Source organism: Papaver somniferum, chromosome 4, assembly GCF_003573695.1.
Source record: "Papaver somniferum cultivar HN1 chromosome 4, ASM357369v1, whole genome shotgun sequence".
Classification (NCBI taxonomy): Eukaryota; Viridiplantae; Streptophyta; class Magnoliopsida; order Ranunculales; family Papaveraceae; genus Papaver; species Papaver somniferum.
In genome coordinates, this window is record NC_039361.1 from 112,651,586 (window position 1) to 112,676,424 (window position 24,839).

General features: G+C 38.1%; 2 protein-coding genes across 2 annotated transcripts; one reads left to right on the forward strand and one right to left on the reverse strand.

The window, feature by feature from the left end:
- Positions 1-5,706: 5,706 nt before the first annotated feature.
- Positions 5,707-7,699, reverse strand: LOC113273013. The gene is made up of 2 exons (XM_026522788.1): positions 7,052-7,699; positions 5,707-6,924 (listed from the first exon to the last, which is right to left on the reverse strand). Exons 1-2 carry the CDS (start codon positions 7,697-7,699, stop codon positions 5,707-5,709), a joined length of 1,866 nt encoding a protein of 621 aa, XP_026378573.1.
- Positions 7,700-12,452: 4,753 nt separating this feature from the next.
- On the forward strand, positions 12,453-13,978 carry LOC113276357 (transcription factor MYB1R1-like). The gene is made up of 2 exons (XM_026525955.1): positions 12,453-13,092; positions 13,210-13,978. The coding sequence occupies exons 1-2, from the start codon at positions 12,732-12,734 to the stop codon at positions 13,884-13,886; spliced, it is 1,038 nt and encodes a 345-aa protein (XP_026381740.1). The 5' UTR covers positions 12,453-12,731; the 3' UTR covers positions 13,887-13,978.
- Positions 13,979-24,839: the final 10,861 nt, after the last annotated feature.

The following is a 24,839-nucleotide window of genomic DNA, read 5'->3' on the forward strand; positions in this document are numbered from 1 at the left end:
ACTAGAAAAATATTAACCAGCGACCAGATAACGTAGCAAATAAAATATGGGATGAGTGGAATAAAGAAAATAAAAATTAGGCATAGGAGAACAGTGAGATTTATTTTGCAATGAACACATATTTTACTAGGTATTCATGGTACTTTTATCAACATTATAACGTGCATAATTAAAAAAAATGGTAAATATTTTGAACTTTAAAATTTGATATTATACATTTTTTTTTGTCTCCACAAATCATAAAACTCTATACAAATCTCAGTTTTTTGTCTCTACAAGTCACAAAGACTCTCTAAAATACTCTCACAGAATCACTAGAAATCTATAGAGTTTTAGAGAATCTTCGGGAGTCACTCAAATAAAAAAATATATGAAAGTCGACTATAGAAATCTCATTTAACTACCTCCCTAGTATATTTGAAAACTCTTCGAAAGTAATTTGAAATCTCAATTGACTTACCCTCTGTAAGCTATAACGAAGCGAAATTACTTACCATTGTGCCTGGCCTAACCTGCATTAGAATGCATGATGTTGTTTTTACCCTTTGCAGGAGAAATATCTGCATGTTCGCATCTGTTCAAATGCTTAAAAGAAGTCCGGTTTAGTTCAACAACATTTTTATGGTTGGGAGAAATCTGTGTATATAGAGGTGTCGAGGGAGAAAAATGGCAAGGCTTTTGGATCCAGGGTAAAAGTGTAGCATGGGTAATAATTTTAGTTGAGCAAGAAATTATTCTTCGGTCTTGGGATGATTTAACATTTAGGTTAGCCGATACTAGCTGGATTGCTCATAACTGGGAGATGATTTTGTATTTGTAATATCTTTTCAAAGAGCGAGGTTTATGGGACGAATATTCTCGTTCAAATTTAAAGAGTGTGATTAAAATAATCAAATTAGGTGTTATTATGGGATGAGAACTGACCTACTTTCTCCCAAATTTACACACATTCACATGAAGAAGTGAGTGAAAGTGGAGACTCAGAGGCTGAATATCAACCACTTGGGTGTTTTTGCTTGAGCGGTTGATCATATGCCTCTCAAGCATGTTTCAGTTTTTTAATATATTTAAAACTCTTTAACGCATGCGTCATTCGGATTTTAATATGAAGTATAACAAAAAAAAAAACATTAAGGCGGTTGATGTTCAGTCTCCGGGGTCCTAATTTTTTTCCAAGCGGCAGATCTCTTAGTATGTTATATTTTATCTTCCATTGTCCAAAACCACTCATTCACCTAGTGTCTCACTGGATTTGAAAGTGAATGAATTAATGTTTTTATTCACTAATTCCATCCATTGCTCTAAAGAATTTGTAATTGGTTCCTTTTTACAATTTAATATAATTTTTTCCTTTTCAAATAAATAAATAAAACATGACTAAATGTGATGTACACATTTCAATAGTACACACAAGTGGAATAACTAAAATTATAAAATAACAAACAATTTTGAATTGCTAGAAGCAAAAAGAATAAACGGTTTGAGCCAAATATCAGCAAAAAAACATTCATACAAAATTTATTTTATGTTTAAGGTTTTTTTTGTTGTTGTAACCAGTCAAAATGTAAAAAGGGTGTGTAATTTCTTTCTTTTCTCACTTCTCTAGATGATTCCTGACAAACTAAACGATGAGATTGCAGCAAGATAAAATCTCAGTACTTCTTCAATTTTAGTTTCGAGATTTTTAATTGGTCTTATACTTGGTTATATTTTTCTTTTATTTTACGACTTCTTGCTTACATATAAAAATTTCATGCATGTATTTTTATTCCACAAACTATGCTTCTCACTATAAACTTATTTCTCTCTGCCATACCTACAAAGCCATTTATAAACTTTTTGCTATTTTTTTTTATCTTTCCTTGCCAAACTCATATTCCCATATTTATTTACTTTTATCCCCGAAAGCCAGATCTTTGATAAAATAGTTATTGCTCATGAGGTTATCAATCACGTAAAAACTAGAGGAGGAAAGAAGAAAGTTATTGGAGTTCTGGGTATTAAAAATGACATGATTAACATGTTAAAGCCTTAAATAGAATTTCTTGGAAATTTCTGCTAGTTATGATACAAATTAATTTTCTATGAAACAAGATGTAAATTAACTTACCAATGTATCTCCATTACCAATCTTGTTGTTCTTGTTAATAGCGTCCTTGGAAAATTCTTCAACCCTACTAGAGGATTAAGGTCGGTGACCATATCTGTTACCTTTTCCTTTTCTGTATGGAAGCTCTCTCTAGAAGTATGTCAATACTGAAAGTATTAATATTAGTATGGTACCAAAATCTGCAACGAGGCCCCTCCAATCAATCGTCTCCTCTCTGCAGATGATTGCATGTCGTTCTTTAATGTTGAGCATTGAAAGAACCTAATTAATATTATGAAAGACTTCATTTCTTCTTCTAAACAACTTATCAACCTCAATAAGTCTGGCATTTTCTTCGGTAAGAATACTGATGAATTGATGTTATTTAACATAAACAATTACATGGATACACAAATTATTGACGTTGAAGACTGGTATTTTGGTTCTTCATTGTTTACTAATAAAATCAGGATACAATTTTTCAAGCCATGTGTTGAAAAATTCAAGTTCAGACTTGCGGGTTAGAAATTAAGGCGCTTTGGCCTCCATGAAATGCAATTATGATACAAATTGTCACTTCCACATCAAGTATCTACTAGATGAATTGTTCTTAGATTCCAAAGCATACATGCAATGAGTTAAAAAAAAACTACAAATGGATTTCTTCTGGCAAAAGGAAATTGATCATCCAAAAGGCATCTATTCCAACATGATTTATAAAGGGGGATACCAGTTTTACTAAGTGCTGATACCGTTTCATATAGGACAAAAAGATCCCACCGATCCTGGTCATTGGATCGATGAAATGGTATCAAAACTTAGTAGGACTAGTATCCCCCTTGTTGTATGCTTACAACAAATTAACAACAGTAATGAAGAATTGATGGATAAACTGATAATAGGAACTCCTAAATCAAATATTCAGGCCATAATCTGAGTTGAATAACATCGCAGCCATTAGTATTTTCTTACAACGTTCATAACCTGAGAAACAAATGCTTCTCAGACATAAATAGACCAATCACTCAACCCTAACAATCACATAATCAGTGCACGACACGTGCAGCCGATCCAACGGATCAGAACAGAATATTTGTAAATACTCAGGCACTCAGCTAACTGTCTAAGGGGCACCCAAAGCCAACTAGTATGCAGACTAAGTATGCAACATTGCCTCCCTCTGAGAAATATCCTTTTCCTCAAGGATAAACCGTGGAAAATGAGCTTTAATGTTGGAAACGTATTCCCAAGTTGCATTCTCAGCAGAGGAGTTAGTCCATTGGATGAGCACTTGCCAAACCAGCTGGTCACCAATGAGGACAGTTCTGGTGTCAAGGGTTTTTTATGGAAGCATGATGATATCGCCAGTGATATCCACCAATCGAAGTGAGGGTGAGGGGACAATGCTTGCACCAATGTGCTTTTTTAGCTGAGAGACATGAAAGACAGGGTGAATGCGGGAATGTGAGGGTAGCTCCAGCTTGTATGCCACCTGACCAATTTTCTGTAAAACAGGGAAAGGGCCATAGAACTTAGCAGAGAGCTTGAAGTTCTTTCTAACAGAGATAGAGGCCTGCCTTTAAGGATGAATCTTCAAGTAGACTAAATCCCCCACTGCAAAAGATCTCTCCACCCTGGTAGTATCTGTATAAAGTTTCATTCTCTCCTGATCCAGGTGAAGGGCCTCTTTAAGTAAGTCTAGCATGTGAGCTCTTTCTTGTAAGTATTGTTCAACAACAGCAACAGAAGTAGTGGCAGGAGAAGGAATGGCCATATGGGGTGGTAAGTACCCATAAAGGGCTTGAAAGGGATACATTTTAAAGCATCCGTGGAAGCTGGTGTTGTACCACCATTCAGCAAGAGCAAGCCATTGCACCCATTTACTTGGTTTGTGTCCAGTAATGCATCTCAGATAATTTTCCAGGCAAGCATTAACCCTCTCTGTTTGGCCATCAGTCTGTGGATGGTATGCAGTACTGAGGTTCAAACTGGTACCCAAAGTTGTGAACAAATCTTGCCAAAAATGGCTGGTGAAGACCTTATCCCTATCAGATACAATGGAACAAGGTAACCCATGGAGCTTAAAGACCTGACTGAGAAATGAAGTGGGCATACTTAGTAAGTCTATCAACAATTACCAAAATAACACTCTTACTATCACTAATTGGTAATCCCTTAATAAAATCCATAGTAATGTGTTGCCAAGGATAATTGGGAATTGGCAGAGGTTGTAAAAGCCCAGCATGAGTGGTAGAATCACCTTTGCCTCTTTGACAAACATCACATTGAGAGACAAAGAGAAAAATATCTTTATTCATTCCTTGCCAATAAAAGTGTTTCCTAGCTCTAACATATGTGGCTTGCATACCTGAATGTCCACCAATAGCAGAAGCATGTAAGGAATTCAAAAGAAGGTGTCTGATATTACCTCCAGTGCCAATGTAGATCATATTTTTGTATCTTAAGATACCTTATTGGAAGGTGAAATATGGTACATAATCAGCCTGAAGTAATAACTTGGATATGAGATGGTCATCCTTGGCATCTTGAGAGTAACTTAGAAGTACACCATGCATCCAAGTTGGGGTATAGACTGAAATTGAGTGACAAGCCACTGAAGGAGGAGGTATTCTAGATAGAGCATCAGCTACCACATTGTCAGTACCTTTCTTGTATTGTATTTCATAAGTAAATCCCAGCAACTTAATAAGCCATTTTTGTTGGAAGGCAGTAGTAATCTTCTGATCAAGAAAGTATTTAATGCTTTGATGGTCAGTTTTGATGATGAATTTATTACCTTGCAAATATTGCCTCCATCTTTGGACTGCCAATACAATGGCTAAAAGTTCCTTCTCATAGGTAGATAAAGCTTGTGCTCTAGGCCCCAAAGGTTTACTGAAGTAAGCAATGGGTTTGTTTTCTTATAAAAGAATATATCCTACACATGAATCACTAGCATCACTCTCCACCACAAATGGTTTTGTGAAATCTGGCAAGGCTAAAATGGGAGTAGTTGTCATGGCTTCTTTGATCTTATTGAATGCAAGTGTTGCCGCTGGACTCCAAAGGAAGGAGTTCTTCTTTAATAGCTCAGTAAGATGCTTAGCAATAGCCCCATATCCTTTAAAAAAATTTCTATAATAGCCAGTGAGGCCAAGAAAACCTCTGAGTTCTTTAATAGTAGTGGGTAGTGGCCATTGTTGCATGCAAGATATTTTACTAGGATCAGCAGACACACCCTCAGCAGTAATAATATGGTCCAAGTACTCCAAGGAAGTTTGACCAAAGCAACACTTGGAGAAGTTAGCAAAAAGCTGGTGTTGTCTGAGTAAGGAAAAAACATAATTGAGGTGTTCAATATGGGCTTCTAAGCTTGGATTGTAAACCAAGATGTCATCAAAGAAGACCAAGACAAATTTTCTCAAAACTGGTTGAAAAATATCATTCATTAGAGCTTGAAAAGTTGCAGGAGCATTTGTCAGGCCAAATGGCATGATCTTAAACTCATAGTGCCCATGATGTGTTCTGAATGCAGTCTTGAAGATATCAATATCAATTACTCTAATCTGATGGTACCCATCCCTCAAATCTATCTTAGTGAAGAAAATAACACCCTTTTACTCATCTAGAAGCTCATAAATTATGGGAATAGGAAATTTATCTTTTATGGTAATGTGGTTGAGTTTTCTGTAATCCACACAAAATCTCCAAGAGTTATCCTTCTTCTTAACAAGCAAAATTGGGGAAGCAAATGGACTATGACTAGGTTGCATAATTCCAGTGGTGAGCATATCTTGTACAAGTTTTTCAACCACCTCTTTTTGGATGTAAGGACATTTATAGGCTCTCTGATTTACAGGAGCAGCATTAGGCTGGAGAGGAATTGAGTGGTCTAATGATCTTTTGGGAGGTAATTGATTAGGTTCTTTAAAAATGTCTTTATATTCATCAAGAATAGGAAGAAGCTCTGGTGGAGTGGTTGGTTGTGTAGTTGAGGTAGAAATAGAGAATAAATGGCCCACAATGCCATGTGAAGTTTTGGAAAAACAATTCTTGACAGCTTCTCCACTCATCATCAATAAGGAATTGTTGGGTGTTGAGCCATGTAAGGTGATCTTATTATGATACTTAAAAGAGATGCTGAGTTTAGAGAAGTTAAAAAGCACATCACCTAAGGTCTTGAGCCAATCTGCTCCCAACACAATATCACAACCTCCCAATGGCAAGAGTCTTAAATCTTCTACAAACTTGTGGCCTTGCATACTCCATTGAAGCTTAGAACAGATGCCAGTACTACATGTCTTGTCACCATTGGCAACAATGACCAACATTGAAGCAGTTGGAGTTATAGTGCAGTGTAGAGTAGAAGCTAAAGTGCTATCAATGAAGCTAGTGGTGCTGCCAGAGTCAATTAAAATGGAAACCTTATGCTTATTTAGAATACCAGGGATTCTAATTGTTTCACCTGTAACTGTACCAGTGAGAGCATGGAGTGATATCTCTATGTCAAAGTTAATTTGAGATTCAACAGCTTCCTCAAAAACTTCCTCCTCTTCCTCAGTATCTTGTGACTCAGAGTTGTCCATTTGAAGCATGAATTTTTTTTGTTTACCCTTGCAAAAGTTCCCTGGCCTATAGACTGCATCACAGTTGTAGCATAAACCTTGGCCTCTTCTCTTCTGCACTTCCTCAGGAGTAAGTCGCTTAATAGTAGGACTTGCAGAGTTGGATTTAGATTGAGATGGAGAAAAGGACTTTGGTATAATTGGTGCAGATTTAGGTGTTTTCAGTATTGGCTTAGGAGGAAAATTTGGTGAATAATATGGTCTGTTGTTCTGAAAAAGATGTATTGAATGATATGGTAATTGGTTTAGTTGCAGCAGAAGCAATGTTAACTTTCTGCTCTTGCAATCTTGCTAAGGAGAAAGCGTCAGATAGAGTCTCAGGATGAAACATAGATACAGATTTACCAATTTCCTCTTTTAGACCACTAAGGAAACTCATGATAAAGTAAGATTCAGTAAGAGTTGGATTCATATTAAGCATCAAGGCTTTCAGAGATTCAAACTCCTCATAATAATCATGGACTGTTGAACTCTGAATAAGTTTATTAAAGCCACCCACAAAATTTTCCTCAATGGGGTTTTCGAATCGAGCACAAATATGAAAAGATAAATCAGACCATGTAATACGAGGCCTATTGACTTGAAAATTTAAGAACCACTTTTCAGCTTTACCTTCTAAGTAGATCGAAGCAATATTGACCTTTAAGTGCTCTTCTGTATCATTGATTTTGAAATACCTTTCACTCTTTTGGATCCAGCTCCTTGGATTATCACCATCAAATCTTGGAAAATCTAACTTGGGTATTCGAGAATGATGATAGTGAAATCGATTTCCATGACTAGCATCATGAGTTTCACTCTGAGAACCAGTAGTCTTCTCAGGATTGTGTTGAAGGAAGTTTGATTGCTTGATGAGATGCATAAGATTATCGAACTTGGTGGTTAAATAAGCAACTGAACCACCTAGATATGTGAGTTTTGTATCAAGAACTACTTGAGATCCTCTCAGTTTCTCGATCTCTGATTCGACTTTCTTCAAAGTCATGGTGAGGAAAAATTCTTTTTGGAAGATTTAAGGGTGGGAAGAACGGCTCTGATGCCAATTGTTGTATGCTTACAACAAATTAACAACAGTAATGAAGAATTGATGGATAAACTGATAATAGGAACTCCTAAATCAAAGATTCAGGCCATAATCTAAGCTGAATAACAGCGCAGCCATTAGTATTTTCTTACAACGTTCATAACCTGAGAAACAAATGCTTCTCAGACATAAATAGACCAATCACTCAACCCTAACAATCACATAATCAGTGCACGACACGTGCAACCGATCCAACGGATCAGAACAAAATATTTATAAACACTCAGGCACTCAGCTAACTGTCTAAGGGGAACCCAAAGCCAACTAGTATGCAGACTAAGTAAGCAACACCCCTTTATAAATTGTGTATTCTAAGGCTTGCACTTCAGTTTGTATATCAAGTAACTTAGGGGTCTGGGCTTCATGAATATATAACTTTTCAACAGTGCTATGATTGATAAGATTTCTTGAAGATATGTTCAAGATAAAAATTCTCTATAGTCCATAGTTATGAAGGCCAAACTCTTTAAGAATAAAGATGTTATAAAGATTATAATACGTAAATGCATTGACTCTTGATTTTGGAACTGAATTTTGGAATCCCTAACATTTAGGAAAATAGTTTACGGGACATCAATACTGATGGTTAGAAGGTAAATATTTGTGAGGACAAGGGGATTAAAAACAATAACATTACTCTATACAAACCTCCAAGCTGCCCAACTAATATAACTTGTTAATTACTCACTGCCATTGGTAATTGGGACACTAAAAAATTGAAGAATGGTTTAGTCTAGATGAAAACAATGTCATCATAAGAACCCATTATAATATCCATGAGGATCACGTGATATGGAGTCTTACTGACAAAGGAAACTTCACAATCAAATTCTATACCAGCACAAGATGGATAACAACTACAGAAACGAAGTTCAAAATTTTGATATTGAGGAAATACTTGGAAGCTGAATACATTCTCACAATCCACATGTCCCTTTGGAATGTACCATGAAATTCTCTCTACCAATTCTAAAACGGCTAGCATTCTTTATTACGTTGATCGTATTTGCAAATCCCATAGATGTGGCGATGAGGAAGTCTCTCGTATATTCATACACTATCCTTTTGTCATATATGCGTATGATATTTGCTTATTGTGGTCAATAACCAGATATTTAGAGTTGCTGATAACTTTCATACTTTGTAAAATATTTGGTTCCAGAAAAACATGTATACAATAACTAGGCACCAATCTATGCTACTACATGTTGGTTCATATGGAAAGTTGGTTAACAAAATTTTCTAGCAAAACTATCCCAAGTACTAATATATCAGCACTTAGTAGGATTGGTATCCCCTTTATAAATCGTGCTAAAACATAAGCTTAAGTCACCGCCACCAATCCCAATTAGTTTTCAAGCCACCCCACCCTTATTTTCCAGTTCCACCACTGACCGGGTCATTCATAATCAGGAGGACTATAATTTACTTTAGTAGAGATACCATACATGATCATTGATAAATTAAATACCTTCATTAAGAAAAAATTGGCATAAGAATGAGTATTTGTGTTATGCACGACTATGATTTAAGAGTTACTGAAACTAGCATCATCTTAATTGTTGTGTCCTTTTCAGAGTTCTGAATTGGAGCTAGAGGATACCCAAATTGCAGAAGCAATGGTGGAAATGGAGTCTCACTAGCCATGGAATGGGCTATAGAGCTTTAGAAGAAAAAAAAACATACATTTGGAAGTTGAGGAGTCTTAAACTTTAAACTTTGTAAACAAATGGTATGAGAGAGAGGTTCAAGGTAATGGTAACTAGGTAGACCAAAACTCAGCTTATATAAAGACTACTTTCTTTATTATGTTTAGAAAATCACTCAAAACTAAACACAAAGCTATCAATCTTCCATATGATCATCCACAACATTGGAGATTCATATATAGAGCTTAGGATTTCCTTTTCCTAGCCACATTCCTTTTGTACATGTAATTTCTTTTCTTAGAACAAGTTAGAACCTAATTCCCTTTAGGAATACATGCTAGACTTTCCTTAATCTGACCAAACTAGTTAGAGACTATCTCAGTCTCAATGTTGAAGTTAATCCAACATTCTCCCCCTTAAGCTTCAATTGTGCTTGTGAAAAATCTTGTACTCCTATTAATTTCCTTTGAAGTTTCCTGTTCACCAACTTGTAGAACAAGACATTCTGGTACTGCTTGAAAGAGTAATCCAATGGCAACATTGTTTTTGTCTGGGTCCAATGTACCAGGATCAATTGTTTCCCAAACTTTGTAGATTTTCATCAGTACCTTCATTCTCATGGCCCATACTGTGTAGTTTGTGGCGTTGAGGATTGGAACTTGTATTGATGGTGGCGTGAACTGTTTTGCACCCACAATGGTGGTTTCGTTTTCCATGGCTCAGAGACAAGCTCTGATACCAATTAATGGTAACTAGGTAGATCAAAACTCAGCTTATATAAAGACTACTTTCTTTATTATGTTTAGAAAATCACTCAAAACTAAACACAAAGCTATCAATCTTCCATATGATCATCCACAACATTGGAGATTCATATATAGAGCTTAGGATTTCCTTTTCCTAGCCACATTCCTTTTGTACATGTAATTCCTTTTCTTAGAACAAGTTAGAACCTAATTCCCTTTAGGAATACATGCTAGACTTTCCTTAATCTGACCAAACTAGTTAGAGACTATCTCAGTCTCAATGTTGAAGTTAATCCAACACAAGGAAGGTTCTCCTTAAATTTCTAAAGAAGCAAAAGTCTGATTAATCATATAGACATTAACGAGGTCTCTTTTAATTTACGAAGTTTAGCTCTTGTTGAAAGCAGAAGAACAAGCCAACTGCTTTTCTAGTGTAAATATACAAAAAAATCAATAACAGTCAGAAAGTTTTTCATCGGAAGGGTCCTAACTTGAGTACTCTTTATAATCGCTTAAGGATGAACAATGTTGTAACCTAAACTCTGCCAAATGGTGCAAATCCTTTCTGGCATTCTGCAATTTTGTTTTAAGTATTTTCTCCATTTGTGTTTTCTTGTGACAATAACAGTAATACCAACAAAAATCATATCCTTGGTTATGTAAGTTTTCAAGCACGACATTGAGTTTCATTTCACCAACCTATATTTTGGGCAGATTACCTAGTACTGAAGCATCATTTTCTCCAAATGGCAATATATCAAATGGTTGATACATATTACTAAGACGGTCTTTTCTTTCATATAACCAGTCCTCTCACACTTATCAGGACGACCGAAGGGTGTCCCTTCGATACTGTTAATATGGGGCTAAAAATGCATTGCTTGCAACGCTTTTTTTCCATTTTTAATCGATCCAATTGAATGGGTATTGGCCGTTTTTTCTCGGAATTAAATCAACAATCGGAGAGTTATCGTCCCCGATTATGGTTAGGAGCAATGAAAACGGTTGGGAGTCGACCCGATTGACGGCTAATTAGGCATGAAAATGGTCAAAAAACTGTCACCTAAACTTTTAATTTTAATCTTGATCGTTGGTTGCCAACAAAATTCAGCCATCAGATTTAAAACTGTTACTGAAATGTTACAATATAAGTGTTAGACAAATATAACGTTTATAAATATTATAAAATCACTGTTACAAATTTTGTTGCAAAATCTGTAACAAATTGCATCACAAAAACAGGCTCCCTGACTTTGGTCGTCCCTGCACTGCTGTAACAGTCATCTAATATTATATCGTTTTCTGGGGAAAAAAAATTCTTTTCCTTATGAAGATTTTCGTTCTTTTACAGTTCCAAGTATGTTGTTCTTGTTATACCCATGCATTTTGGGGTTTGCTATTAACGGATCCTAGACTTATAAAACCATCAACAAAATCTCTACCTCGGATTGTAAGATGATCCAAAATCTAACCCAATCAAATCTTCATATCTAGTCATCAAAACCTAATAAGGAATCTTTGATTAAAATAAATTATCAGCTGTGCCTATTCGGATTTTCTAATGCTTAATAACAAAGACGTGATTAGCACACAATAGCATGACGCCTGAATATGAATAATTATTGCAGATAAAAGACTTAAAGAGACACTCGTATAGATTTGGCTATTGATGGGAACCTAAAAGCCGGCCTCATGGATCAATAATTGAATTCATTCCACTCCAACTTCTTCACTACTAAACGTATGCCTACTTGGTACCAATCATAAATAGATAAACACATCAAGATAGCAAAATAAGACCAAATTGAGTCGGGCTAAAGATACTTATAAGAAATATAGGATAATTAAAGGATAATTTGGCCAAATTAATTTGTAACAACTTTGTGCATTATGTATCTTCCCAGATCATATCCATCCATTTTCTTCAAATAAATGTTTTAAGACTTTGAGTCTCGGACACGTGAGCGTTACCACCCGAACAGCCCCTCCCATATAAATTATACGGCGAGTTGAATGGATTGGATGTCATTACTTACAAACGCGGCAAATCTCCACCGAATAATATACGGCAAATATCCTCTTTCCATAATAACTAATAACTGTGCGAATCTCAGATTATTAACTTCTGATAAGAGCCGACTTACGGCATCGTAATTTACATAACATTTGATGCACCAGAAAGCAAGAAATAATTTTACATCTAAAATCCAACTTTTTTTTTTAATTTAAAAAATAGATGCAATAAAACCAACCAATAAAAACCCTATCTTTCCCAACTACACCATCCTTTCGCTTCACAAAACAAAATATTTTCTTCTCATTCAATCCCCTTCCAACACGCCCTTAGACTCTTTCTACAGAGTCCTCTTCACCGTTCACAATCAAATCCTCGTTTATTTTATAAACTTTCAGATTTCTCACACAGATTGGAAAACCTAAACCAGATCACCCGATTTCAATCTTCTCAACTTAAAAACAGAGAGGACATATCTCTGCTCTCTGTATAATCGGTTCTTCTTTTTTATCACCGAGATAATCATGATGATGTCTCGGAACTGTTCTCAGTGTGGGAACAATGGTCATAATTCCAGAACTTGCGGTGATGTTAATGTTAATGGTAACAGCAATACTCATGATGATGCTGGTAATAACAACAATACCAATGGGTTTATGTTGTTTGGTGTTCGTGTTACCGAAGGTTCTTCGAATCCGATGATTCGTAAGTGTGTTAGTATGAATAATCTATCTCAATATCAACAGATTCAAGAGCCAGTAAATGTCAATACTGCTAACATTAATACGAATACTAGTGCGCATGATCATGATGCTTCTTCTGGTTACGCTTCTGATGATGTTGTTCATAACTCCATCGGTGTTCGAGATCGCGATCGTAAACGAGGTTTGATGAACTTTATCTCTAATTTTTTTCTTCAATGGATTTGAATTTGTGTATAATAGATCTGTTTGATTTGGTTTACTGATATTTAGATTTTGTTTGATGATAATCTAATTGTAGGAGTACCATGGACAGAAGAAGAACATAGACTATTTTTATTAGGGTTACAAAAAGTAGGAAAAGGTGATTGGAGAGGAATTTCAAGAAACTTTGTGAAAACGAGAACACCAACACAGGTAGCCAGTCATGCTCAGAAGTATTTCTTAAGGAGAAGCAATTTGAACAGAAGAAGACGGAGATCCAGTTTATTTGATATTACAACTGAAGAAGAAGAATCAACAGGTGAAAATCAAAATCATATTCCTATTTCGCCTTCGTATTCAAACGGTGAATTAGGATTTTCATCATCGTCGGCATCATCTTTTCAATTGAATCTTGGGATTTCAGCCTCATCATCCGTTGATGATTTAACAAGTCTTAACAAGCATCGGTCAAACATTATCCGTCCTATACCGGTGTTTCCGATCCCTCCATCGTCGAGGATGGGAAATCTCAGTTTAGATTCAAAGAAATCAAAATCTAAGGTGGATGACTATCATCCACAACATCATCAATCTACTGTTTTATCGCTTAATCTGGGAAGCACTTCTGTATCATCTTCGAGTCAACAACAGCAAACAATATCGAATTCCTCAAGGCACTCTGCTTCCTATAACCAGCAGAATAGTAATAGTTTTAGTAGCAGTAGTGATGGGGATCTTGATTTGAATGGTGGAAACGTAATTAGAGTTGCTTGATCGAATTATATTATAGAATTCATTCTACTGTAAAAACAAAGATCAAATTTTCAGAGAGAAAGAAAGAATCAAATTGGTGGTTAGTTGTTTTCTGTTTTTTTCTTTTTTTCTGTTTTTTTTTTTTTTTTTGGATTTAGAATAATTCTGGCATAATTAGAGATGCCTCCTAGAACTTACAAATTTTATAATTCAAATCCTTTTGACTGTTGACTTATGGTTGACTATTTGTCTTCCTATTATAAGATTAATTAATAGTATTTTCTTTGTCTGGCCCAAAAATTCTTTTGATTTTACCCATTCTAGTGGTTAGTACTAACCCTGTCCTGCCCAAAGTGAGTGATATAGTTGTAAGTAGGGCTGCACAAAACCGACTTAACCCACCAACCCAACTCACACCCGCCTGAAATTACCCGTATCCGACCCAACCCACTTAGGAGCGGGTCGACTATGGGTCACAACATCAAAACCCATCATATGGTGGGTCGACTGTGGGTGACAACTTCCCTCACCCGACCCAACCCACTCACCCACCTAAATATTTCTAAATTAATGTTAACCCTTAGATTACCTATCCTAGATGAACCACATCCATTGAAGTGATAATATATAATGCCTAAACCTAATCATCGGTAGCTTCTCTTCACTGAAGAGTCTTCAATCAGTTCCCTTCAATGGCAGTCTCAGAGGCTCAGTTTATTTTTTCATTTTCTCTTCGCTTTGTAAATCAAATCACATCATCACCAGCAGCAATCAATCAACATCGTCACCAGTAAACCAACAACCAAAGGTGAGACTAGGAATCATTGTAATTTGTAAATACTAATTAGGATTTTGTTTCCTAAGATTGATTTTGGGTTGGCTTATTTCAGTTGGGTTCTTAATGTAATGTTCATTGTATTTTAAGGTGGATAACCCACCACCCACCCGATCCAACCCACCGTAATGTGGGTCGGGTGAAAATCGACCCATTGTAATGTTGGGTTGGTTGCGGGTGACAACTTCTGTTACCCACCATCAGTGGGTTGGGTGACGGGTGAGGCCAAACCCGACCCAACCCGACCCATGTGCAGCCCTAGTTGTAAGCAATAGCAGACAGAGTGATGCTGCTACATTAACGTTTTGGCATCTGTATAATTGTATTTGTATCCAACTTTGGCATTCAATAGGAGATGCCTATGGGCTATGCATATTATACCAACTCTGTTTTCATTATTATAAATAAACTCTAGCCAGAGGAATGGAGATAGTGGATAGCTGACTAAGTGGAGACACACAAATAGGTATGGGTAAGTTTGGTTATGGGGATTCTTTTCAATAATGGATGCTTTGTGTTTCATCTATCTGCTTTTGCTTGCTTGTTTGTTTTTTCCATCTTGTCAAGGTAGGGTAGAAGGAATCAGTAGACAGTAGTGTGGTACATGACCTAATTCTTGGTTTTCATTTAGGCAACCAAGTGACTCTAAAGAATGAGTGTAAGAATTGAAGAGTCTAAGAGTCTCTAGACCTAGACTACTACTGTTAGAATCTGTAATCAAGCAACCTCCAAGAAGGGGACAATGTAATAGTACCAAAACCCTATCCTGGGACCAGCAATCCAAAAAATTGGTCAGTTATCGTACATTCACTCGTGTATCTTATCTTACTTTTTTTAGCATTGATGTTGTGTGTACGTAGTATGATTGAAGCCACTATGCAGTGAGACTCCTTTGAGTAATGTGACAGCTGATGTGTCTTACTGTTACTTTGTTCACCTAATTGTGCAACCACCAACAGTATTATATTTTGCCTGGTAGTGAGTGCCCTGCCCAGACATTGTTAACTGATTTCAGAGAGACTGCGGTATGTGAACTAGTAATCTCTTAATTAAGATCTCGTCTGGAGGTCTCAGTATTGGCTAGCTCAGGCAAATCAATTAAGACTTGCCTCACTTAAGTCTAGACTCTGAAGTGCTCTTCTTGAGTCTCCATTATTTTCAAGTGCATAGTGCCTCGCCTAGACCCTAAAGGGACTTTTTGCATATGCGTATTAGTTAGTTGAATGTTGATTATTGGAAATTGAATTAAATGCAGGTTTAATTGGCAGGTATGACCCAAGATTTCCAACATACATGACATTATATTACTTTCTCAGTACAATTATATGCATCAGACATTAAGAGTGTTGCATTTCATTTGATTTTGACTGCTAAATTAGGATTATCTTAAACCGGGAGCATTTTTTTTTTTTGGACGAGGGGAGCATTATTATTTCCCTACTGAAGATGTCTCTACAGAAAGTAGGGCTGAACATGGTGTCGGTTAACCGTTGGAAACCGACTGAACCAGACCAATAAGAAAGAAACCGAACCAAACCATTTAGTTTTGGATTGGTTTGGTAAAAAAAGTTGAAAAACCGACATTATTGGTTTGGTTTTGGTTTGACCTGAAAACCGAACCAAAAACCATTGGGGAACCAATTAATTTTTAAACTTAGTTTCTACCGTCGATTTAAAAGTATTAGATTCTACCCATTGATTTAGAGGATAAATAGAAACCCTAAATCTAATATTTCATTATGATACTCTCCCTCTTTCTCTTTCTCTCAGCCGTCTCCCTTCTCCACCCCCAACTACAGCAGCTTCTACTCGACTTTTTTCTTCCCGTCTTCCTTCTTTTTTATTTGTCAATAACTAAATTAAGATATATTATATATCTTCTTTTGATCTCTAGAATTAGAGTAAGCTTTAACTATTCTTGATTTTTCTTTTTTTGTCTGTATATTTGTGTAAACCAATACTATCGGCAACTACGAATTTTTTATCTGTAAATTTGTGTATTTTTTTTTTGGTTTGACATAATTATTGGTTAACCAAAAACCACTGGGACAAACCGAAACCAACTGGAACCATTTGGAAACCGAACCAATGGTTAATGGATTGGTTTGATTTAGATTTTTAGAAACCAATAGTATTGGTTTCGGTTTTGGTTTGGCTAGAAACCGAACCAAAACCGACCATGAACATCCCTAACAGAAAGAGTATTACTACTACCTTTTAAGTCAGTGGACGAGGAGGTGGCGGCAATGGATACGGATCCAGTTTGGTCGTTGTGATTTTTGCGTCATTCCTGTTTTTTTCTTGAACCCTTCTTATGTAATCGGAAGCCATACTGTCGACGTCCCTGGAGGACTTTGGCTGCACCATCACATAGGAAGAGGATGAAAACCCTTTCTCTTCATTTGAAGCTTCTAATAGGTATTTTGAAGTTGGCTTCAGTCCGGTTTCGGGTTCTTGAAATCTTTGTTCATGAGTTGTTATAGGATCTGCAGTAGCAGATTGATGAACCCGACGTGGATGGGGATGTACAGATAATATTTCCATCGTGGATGGACGTCGTTCGGTCCTCGTTATTGTTCTGGATAGACTCTTTTGAGCTAGAGCGAGCGATGAAAGCTTAATGATGTTTATAGCTGTTTTCATTGATTTCTCGCAAAGAGACTCATTGTTTTTGTTACTCCTCATGGCTATGATTCTGGTGTAAGTGCAAATCTCTGGCCAAGAACAGGGGAAACGTGCTGAATTTATAGTACAAGATATCTCAACTAACTACGGATTTATACGCGAGTTTGATGCTAGGTGTAAACGTCGATAAAAGCAAACTAGCAAAGGTTTGATTGATTCATTTTATGGTGTCATTCTCTTTGCTTAGTAATCTTTGGAAATGGATGGCTCGTGGGTGCAAATTTTTATTCTTGTTTGGATTTAAAGTGTAGCTAGTAAAAGAATCAGATTTGTTCAGAGGTGCCCCCATACTTAGCTGCACATGGCGCTAACCAAATGGCGTTCCCGGTACCCCTCTCGTCCCTCTCTCCCTCTTTTGAGACCACATACAATCATGAGTGGTCTGAGTCATGGCGGGCCTAGCATTCACGCAAACAAAGAGATGTGATGAGATGAACCTCTGATGTCGGTTTCCCGCTTGGTCTACATTCTTTTTTTTTTCCTTTTGAAGCATAATTTTTTTTTTGCCGGTGTTTAATTTCCTTTCGGGTTTGTTATCATATGGTCGCCGGCCATTTATTGTGTCCACCAATATAATTTCAACAGTGTGCTAAATTCCTTTTGGGTTGCGTATCATGTGGCTGCGGGCGATTTATCATGTCCACCGGAAAATGGAACTTTCAGAGGAACTAAATTTCCAATATAATTGCTTCCCAGAGATATCTCTTGATTATTTCAATTTTTTATTTTATGAACAATCAGATCATATTCAATTAAGAAGGTGATTATAGGATGATTTTTCGAATTTAAAGTACTCCCGAGCAGTGCATCTGTTTAAGGTTTAGATTCGTTTCTCATCCACACACCCAAATTTACCAAAACCGGCAGAAACAGTTTTTACCCACAAACACCAACTACCAGAAGAGCTCAAGGCTGAGGTTTCGAGCGAGGCAGAAGGTCCAGTGGATAAGGGGAAGGGTAAAGCTACTGCATCTGCTTCCCGTGATCCTCCGGCTAATGTTTCATCTTCTTCAAAAACTATGGCATCCGCCATAAAAGTTGCTCAACCAAAACCATCTACTGTTGAAGAGTCCGACGATGTGAAAGAGGCAAGAAGAGACCAAAATCCCAAATCCGGACAACGCCGAGCCTTTTTCTCCTGCTGGATTAAGTATTGGGCTCCCTTGCTCTCAGGCCCTCGTAAAGGTGTTTCTCCTCGAGAAGGGGAGACAGACAGAGCGGAGCTAACAACTTTCCTTCTCTTTTGGCTATGTCACGACGTATTTTTGTACAGTCCTCGCGACACTATTAAGAATGAGTTTGTCCTTATGGCTATGTTAATTCTCCTCGGCGTGGCATTTCCGCTCGCTCATATGTTCTTGGGCGGTCTCTATCATCATTTGGATTTGCTGGTGCGCGATATTCATCGTGTGGATGGGTCTCATGAAGTGGAGACTTTCCTCCCTGCCAATTTCATTCAAGCATGGGCTTGGGAGCGCTTTCCTAAATACAGGCCTTCTCAGCTGAATCCTCTCGCCCTCTCTCGTCAAGAGGAAGTCGTCCGGGAGGATGGTTCCAAGCGTCTTGTAAAGGTTCTCGAGTCCCATCCCCGAATGGCTCTTTATCACAAGAAGGGTTTCATGCCCAAGGAAAAGCTCAAGGATTACCTGGATAAGGGTGCTGATTTTAACCCCGTTACCTATCAAGATGGTCGTACTGGTTCCATTCATTACAATTTTGTTATTCAGTCTAAAAGAAGGATGAATTCTGCAGATACGCCTTCCGCTGATGATTTTGATACCATTGTTTCTACCTTACCCGGACGTCTTCCTGGATTCTATGGTGGGGGGGTTTCCTCCAAGTCATACAACACTATTCGTGTGGCTTGACATCTAGGTTTTGATCAGGGAGTCCCTTATGATCCTCCTCTTCCTTCCTCATTGGAAGAGGATATGGAGATCCGGAAGAGTTTCGATCTCTTTATTTATAAGAGCGGTCTTCGGATGAGCGATCGTCAGTGCTATTTTGACTTCTGTCAACCTCAATCCCGTCGACATGTCAGCGTCACCAAGGAGTGGCTTGGGTACCATGATAGCGTTAATCGAAATGTACTGAACTTGCTTATCAAGGAGCCATACGCTCCTCCTGCTTTAACCAATGAGAATTTTTGAGAGATGCACACATCAGGTGGCGTGAAGTTGAATGCCGAGACGGCCAAGAAGTATAAACTTTCTTCTAGCAACAAAGGTCGTCCTCTTCACCCGTTGGTTACCAGCTGGGATCCTCTTCCGAGTGACGAACCTTCTCAAGAGGATAAGAAGGGTAGTGTTTTACCTCCATCTGGCTCCAAGAAAAGAAGGTGTGTTCAAACATTGAATCCCTTGAATATTCCTTCAATCGCGTCTCCTCCTGCCAAGGTATCTTGTTTTTCCTTCTCTATTGTTTTCAATCAATATCCGCGCTTAGCTTCTTTATTTTGGTTTGCCATATTCTTTTAGAATTCTCCGTCTATCGGTTGCAAGCCTAGGGGCCTTTTCTTTGAAGAGTACATTAATCTACCTCTCCACGAGTGGAGGGATGATAGGCTGGCTAAGAAGATGAAGCGAGATGCTGGCGTGTTCCTTGTTCCCCGATTACCTTATATCCATACTGCTAATGTTTCCCCTGTGTATTCCCCGCAGACTCCAAAAATGGGGTCATCATCCGCGAGTACCTTCATCGAGCGTGGGGAACGCCATCTTGGTCGATCCGTTAGTCAGAGTGGCCCTGAGATTCTCTCTCCTCGTATGATTCTTCAATCCACTCATCCTCTGATTGTACAGAATGTTAAAGATCCCAATCATACTCTTCACACCCATAATGTTAGGTGCAAATGATGAGTCTGAGTCGGATCATTCTGTGCATGACTATTCCCAAGAGGGCAGTGGTCTTAAAGGTAACACCCAGAATCATAGTTCTTCCCCTTCTAAATCTCGTGAGTGAACTATATTCTTATTTGTTAAATTTCAAGTACCAACACGTGCCGGTGGAAATATTTCTGTTGTGATTATTAAATGCATATGGCGATCTATATGTACATCTTTACTTCTTATACTCTTCTGATAGAATTATTTTATTTCCCCATTTTCTTTGCTTTCGTCTCTCATTAGGTCATTCGGGTCGGCTGTGTCAAGTTCTTCTTCTTCTTCTCGCCTATCCGTTCATTCTCCTGCCGATCCTCTCCATTCTCCCGATTTGGTATATATACATATATATTACGTATTTTGAGTTTCATTTCCTTTCCGTGTTAGAATAATTTGCTTATGGCCATCTTTCTCCCCCTTTTTGTTTTTAGACTATGGGAAAACGAGATGGCGCTCATGGTAGGGGAAGCGGCTCAAACTAAAAGGTCAAAGGTAATGAGTCAGGGAGTGCTAATGACAAGCGACAGAAGCCTTCCAAGCCGACCCCTAAGGTTTCTCGCAGCGTGAATGATGATGCTGAGCTTATGGCTATTCCGGAGGATCCTCAATTTCGATATCCCCGTGTTATTCTCGCAGCTGAAGATGGTGTGGATAACCGATATGAATTAGTACATGGGTTTTGGGTTCCTTCGTCTAAAGCAGCTACCTATCGGCGGATAGTGGAGAAGTTTGGTCACATGTGTGTTCATAAGGAGATGCCTGTCAATTCTCTGATCGTGGATAATGAGGATCTGCTTGACATAGCGAAGGGTCTTTCCCTGGCGGAGGAAACTCCAATTGATCCAGTCACTTTGAGGAAGTGGGACGCTACCATCCAGACTTATCTAATTCTTCGATTCCCCGTTCAATGGCTTAAGAATCTATTGGATTTGGCGAAGGCGAGCCACAGCGCGCGGACCACGTTACCTCGCGAGATTGAGGAGTTGGAGCAGTAATACAAGCAGCTGCTCGATGATGCCAATGCTAAAAAGGAATCATATGACCAGCTGTTGGCGGACGTAGGTCGAGCTACCAAGTATTTGAAGACCGCTCGGGATGCTGCTGAGGAGGTTAATGTGCATTTAACTAGGAAGAATGTGAAGTTGGTTGCCTTGGATATTTTCTGATGATGATATTTGAACAATAATTTCTTTGTTTTATTTGATTGAGCTGAGGACTTTGATGTTTTTTTTTATTTTGCAAAACATATTTACCCTTTTGATTTATCTGCATTTATAATTATGGTTGTATGGTTATTAACGTGGTATTATTCCGTGTTTCTATAAATAGGGATAAGTAGAACTGTCTCACTGTTTTCAAACTTCTCATAATATTTCATCTTCCTTTTAGTTGTTAGCTATACTTTGCAGCGGATGGCTCATCGTCTTCATGGTTATACTTTGTCTTTGTCCCCTGTGCCAATACTAGTTGTCCCTTATGAGAAGGATCATGAGTTAGCTCGCTTGTTTTTGGTAAAAGCTGAAGTGGATATGCTCAGAGAAGTTAGAATGACGATTAGGGTAGCGACACGCGCGCAGTATGATGAGAAATATGAGACATACTCGATGGCTCAGAGGTCACAGACACCCGGGAACCTGACTCTGGATGTACATCGTGCGCTGGATGAAACTATAGCTGCCCGAAACAAAGCTGAGCGGCTGTTTCAAGAAGTGCTGATTATGACAACTGATATTGAACATGCGAGAGTTGATTTTCGTGCCTTTATTACTCAATAAGCGGGTCCGAATCTCCGTGGTTGTGTTTTGACTTTGTGTGTTGTATCTCCTCTTATTCGTCCTGTCGATATGAAGGCGGAGCTGGAGCGTTTGTTAATATTGAAGGATGAAGTCGGGATGATACAGACTCATCGATTGATTGATCTAAATAAGGCCCACAAAGCCTATGAAGAACATAAGGAGACATTAGATATGGCTCAAGAGGCCTGTGCTTCTAGTGAGGTTATGCACAAGATTCATAAAGTGTTCGAAGAGGTGCATAGGGATTATAGCGATTCCACTACTCAGTACGGTAATGCGCATTTGATGATGCAAGACTTAGATGAAGACATTTCCTACTGCCGCTCGCTTATAGCTGAGCGTTCTTAGATAGATCACTACCAGTTTTTTTTTTTAGGGATTTGTAAAATAACCGTTGTCTTGGGTATTGTGTTATTTTAATTATATATATGAGAATTGTTTTGGTTAATCTCAGTAAATACTCCTTGAGTCTACTTTTTCCCCCATTTTTTTTGTTTATGGCTAATCGTGTAAGGTTAGTTCTGGAAATGAAGTATCTAAATCGTCTTTTCCGGGTGATGTGCCTTGCTCGGGATACTTTTGAGATCGAGAACTCGTGTTGGCATGAACAACTATCCACTGCGGATTATCTAGTGAGGAAGATTCAAAGTAAGGGTGGGCTTCCTGACATAACCCTTCTAGAATATCGTGGTTATTGCCGTGAGAAACGTCTAACTACCCATTTTCGATGTGTTGAGGCGGACCATAGTATTAGGTCCATTGAGATGGCTCATGTTGAGGTTCATATGGCACTTAGTATGTTACTACCATTTTTATTTTATTTTTTTAGTAAGTAGGAGTTGTGGAAATAGTTATGGAGTAATAAATGCTTTGATGTATGTATTTCCTATAAATAAACTACATTTACTGGTGTGATGTCTTCATTTCTTTACTCTGTTCATTGTTTATACTAATATTCTCTGTATGGATGATCATTTACACGGCTATGTATTATCTCTGGCCTCTGTGCCAACATTAGTATCCCCGTATAGGAGAGGATCCGAGTTAGACCGCTTACGACTCGTGAAGGTTGAAATAGAATTGCTTAGGGAGATAAGACTGGCGAGTCGTGCTAAGGCGCGCACGCAATTTGAAAATAAGTACAAAGTGTTTTTAACAGCTCGGAAAACTCAATTATCCAGGCCAGTTTTTTTTAGGATTCAACATGCGCTAGATGATGCTGTCTCTGCTCGCCATGAGGCTGATCGACTATTTCAGGAAGTAAATCTTATGATGGTAGATATTGATCAGGTTATCGCGGATTTCTATGTATCCGCTTCTCATCCGCCAAGCTGTCGTATATATGGTTACACATTGTCTTTGTGCATTATACTCGCTTCCTTCTGATAGACAGGTGGAATTGGCACGGTTGTTGATCCTGAGGAGTGAAGCGAAATCTTTACGGGCTCATAGGCTGACTGTGCAAGAAAATGCACGCAAAGGTTTCGAGAAACAAGATGAGAACTCTAACGTGGCTCACCAGAACAATGCATCTGATAGGATTTTGTATGAAGTGGACCAAGTGCTAAGAGATACGCGGGCTGCTCTAACTATGGCTACTATTCAATATGAAGAAGTGCTTGTAATGATGCAAGATGTAGAGAAAGAAACTACACGTTGTCACGTGCTCATAACTGAATCATCTTAAAAGTTCTCCTCACCCCCATTTTTTTTGGTATATAGTCTAAGTATTCGCAGAAAAAAGGATTAGTAATAATGGAAGAATCATTCAGTGGTTTATGTTTGTCTCTTAGGAATTAAAAAATTGAATTGTTGCAAGCTACTGTTGCTGGACATGCCCGACTCCCCCGTGAATGTGAAGAATTATTTGAGGCTAGACAAATGCAATACCTTCATGCAATGGATTTTTATGTGGATCGACTAAGTACCAGTCGGATTAACCCTTCAGTAGAGAACGTTATGACTTCGGATGAGGTTTTTGAGGCGTTTGCTAAGGCTCGTGTCCGGATGGAACATAGAGAAGGCAACTTGGCTGTTGCGTGCGGCCGGCTGAGGCGCGCGGACTCAGTCCTGTCTTCAGTTCTTTGACTTAATGGATTTTCCCACAGAGTATATTGTTTTATCTGTTCTATATATTATGCCAGATGTTTATAAATACATTACCTATTTTACTTTCTATGCATTGTATGCACGCATGACTCTTTTTAAGAGTATTCCTTCTATAAAGTGTGTTTATTACTTTAATCGGAACCAACATTTATATTATGCTTATGATATCTTTCACGGTCTTAATAAGCTTTACCCGCGGAGCTTAGTCGGCTTTAAAGTTTTAGTGTCCTTCATTGGTCCTACACAAAATTTAACCGTACTTAGAGCTATTGATGCACTTCTTTAATCATGTAAGGGTCTTATCCAAACTCGGGGCTATTGGGGCGCTTCATTGGGTAATGCACGGAGCCTTACTCTTTCGTAGTTATTGGTGCGTTTCACTGAGTCGTACACAAGGCTTAATCTTTTCTGGACCATGGGTGCACTTCATTAGGCCATGCCCGTAGCCTAGTCCTTTCTCAGACTATTGGTGCACTTCATTAAGCCATGCACGGAGCCTAGTCCTTTTGGGACTATTTGTGCACTTCATCAAGCCATGCACGGAGCCTAGTCTTTTTTGGGACTATTGGTGCACTTCATCGATCCATGCACGGATCCTAGTCCTTTCTGGGACCAATGGTGCACTTCATCGAGCCATGCACGTAACCTAGTCCTTTCTGGGACTGTT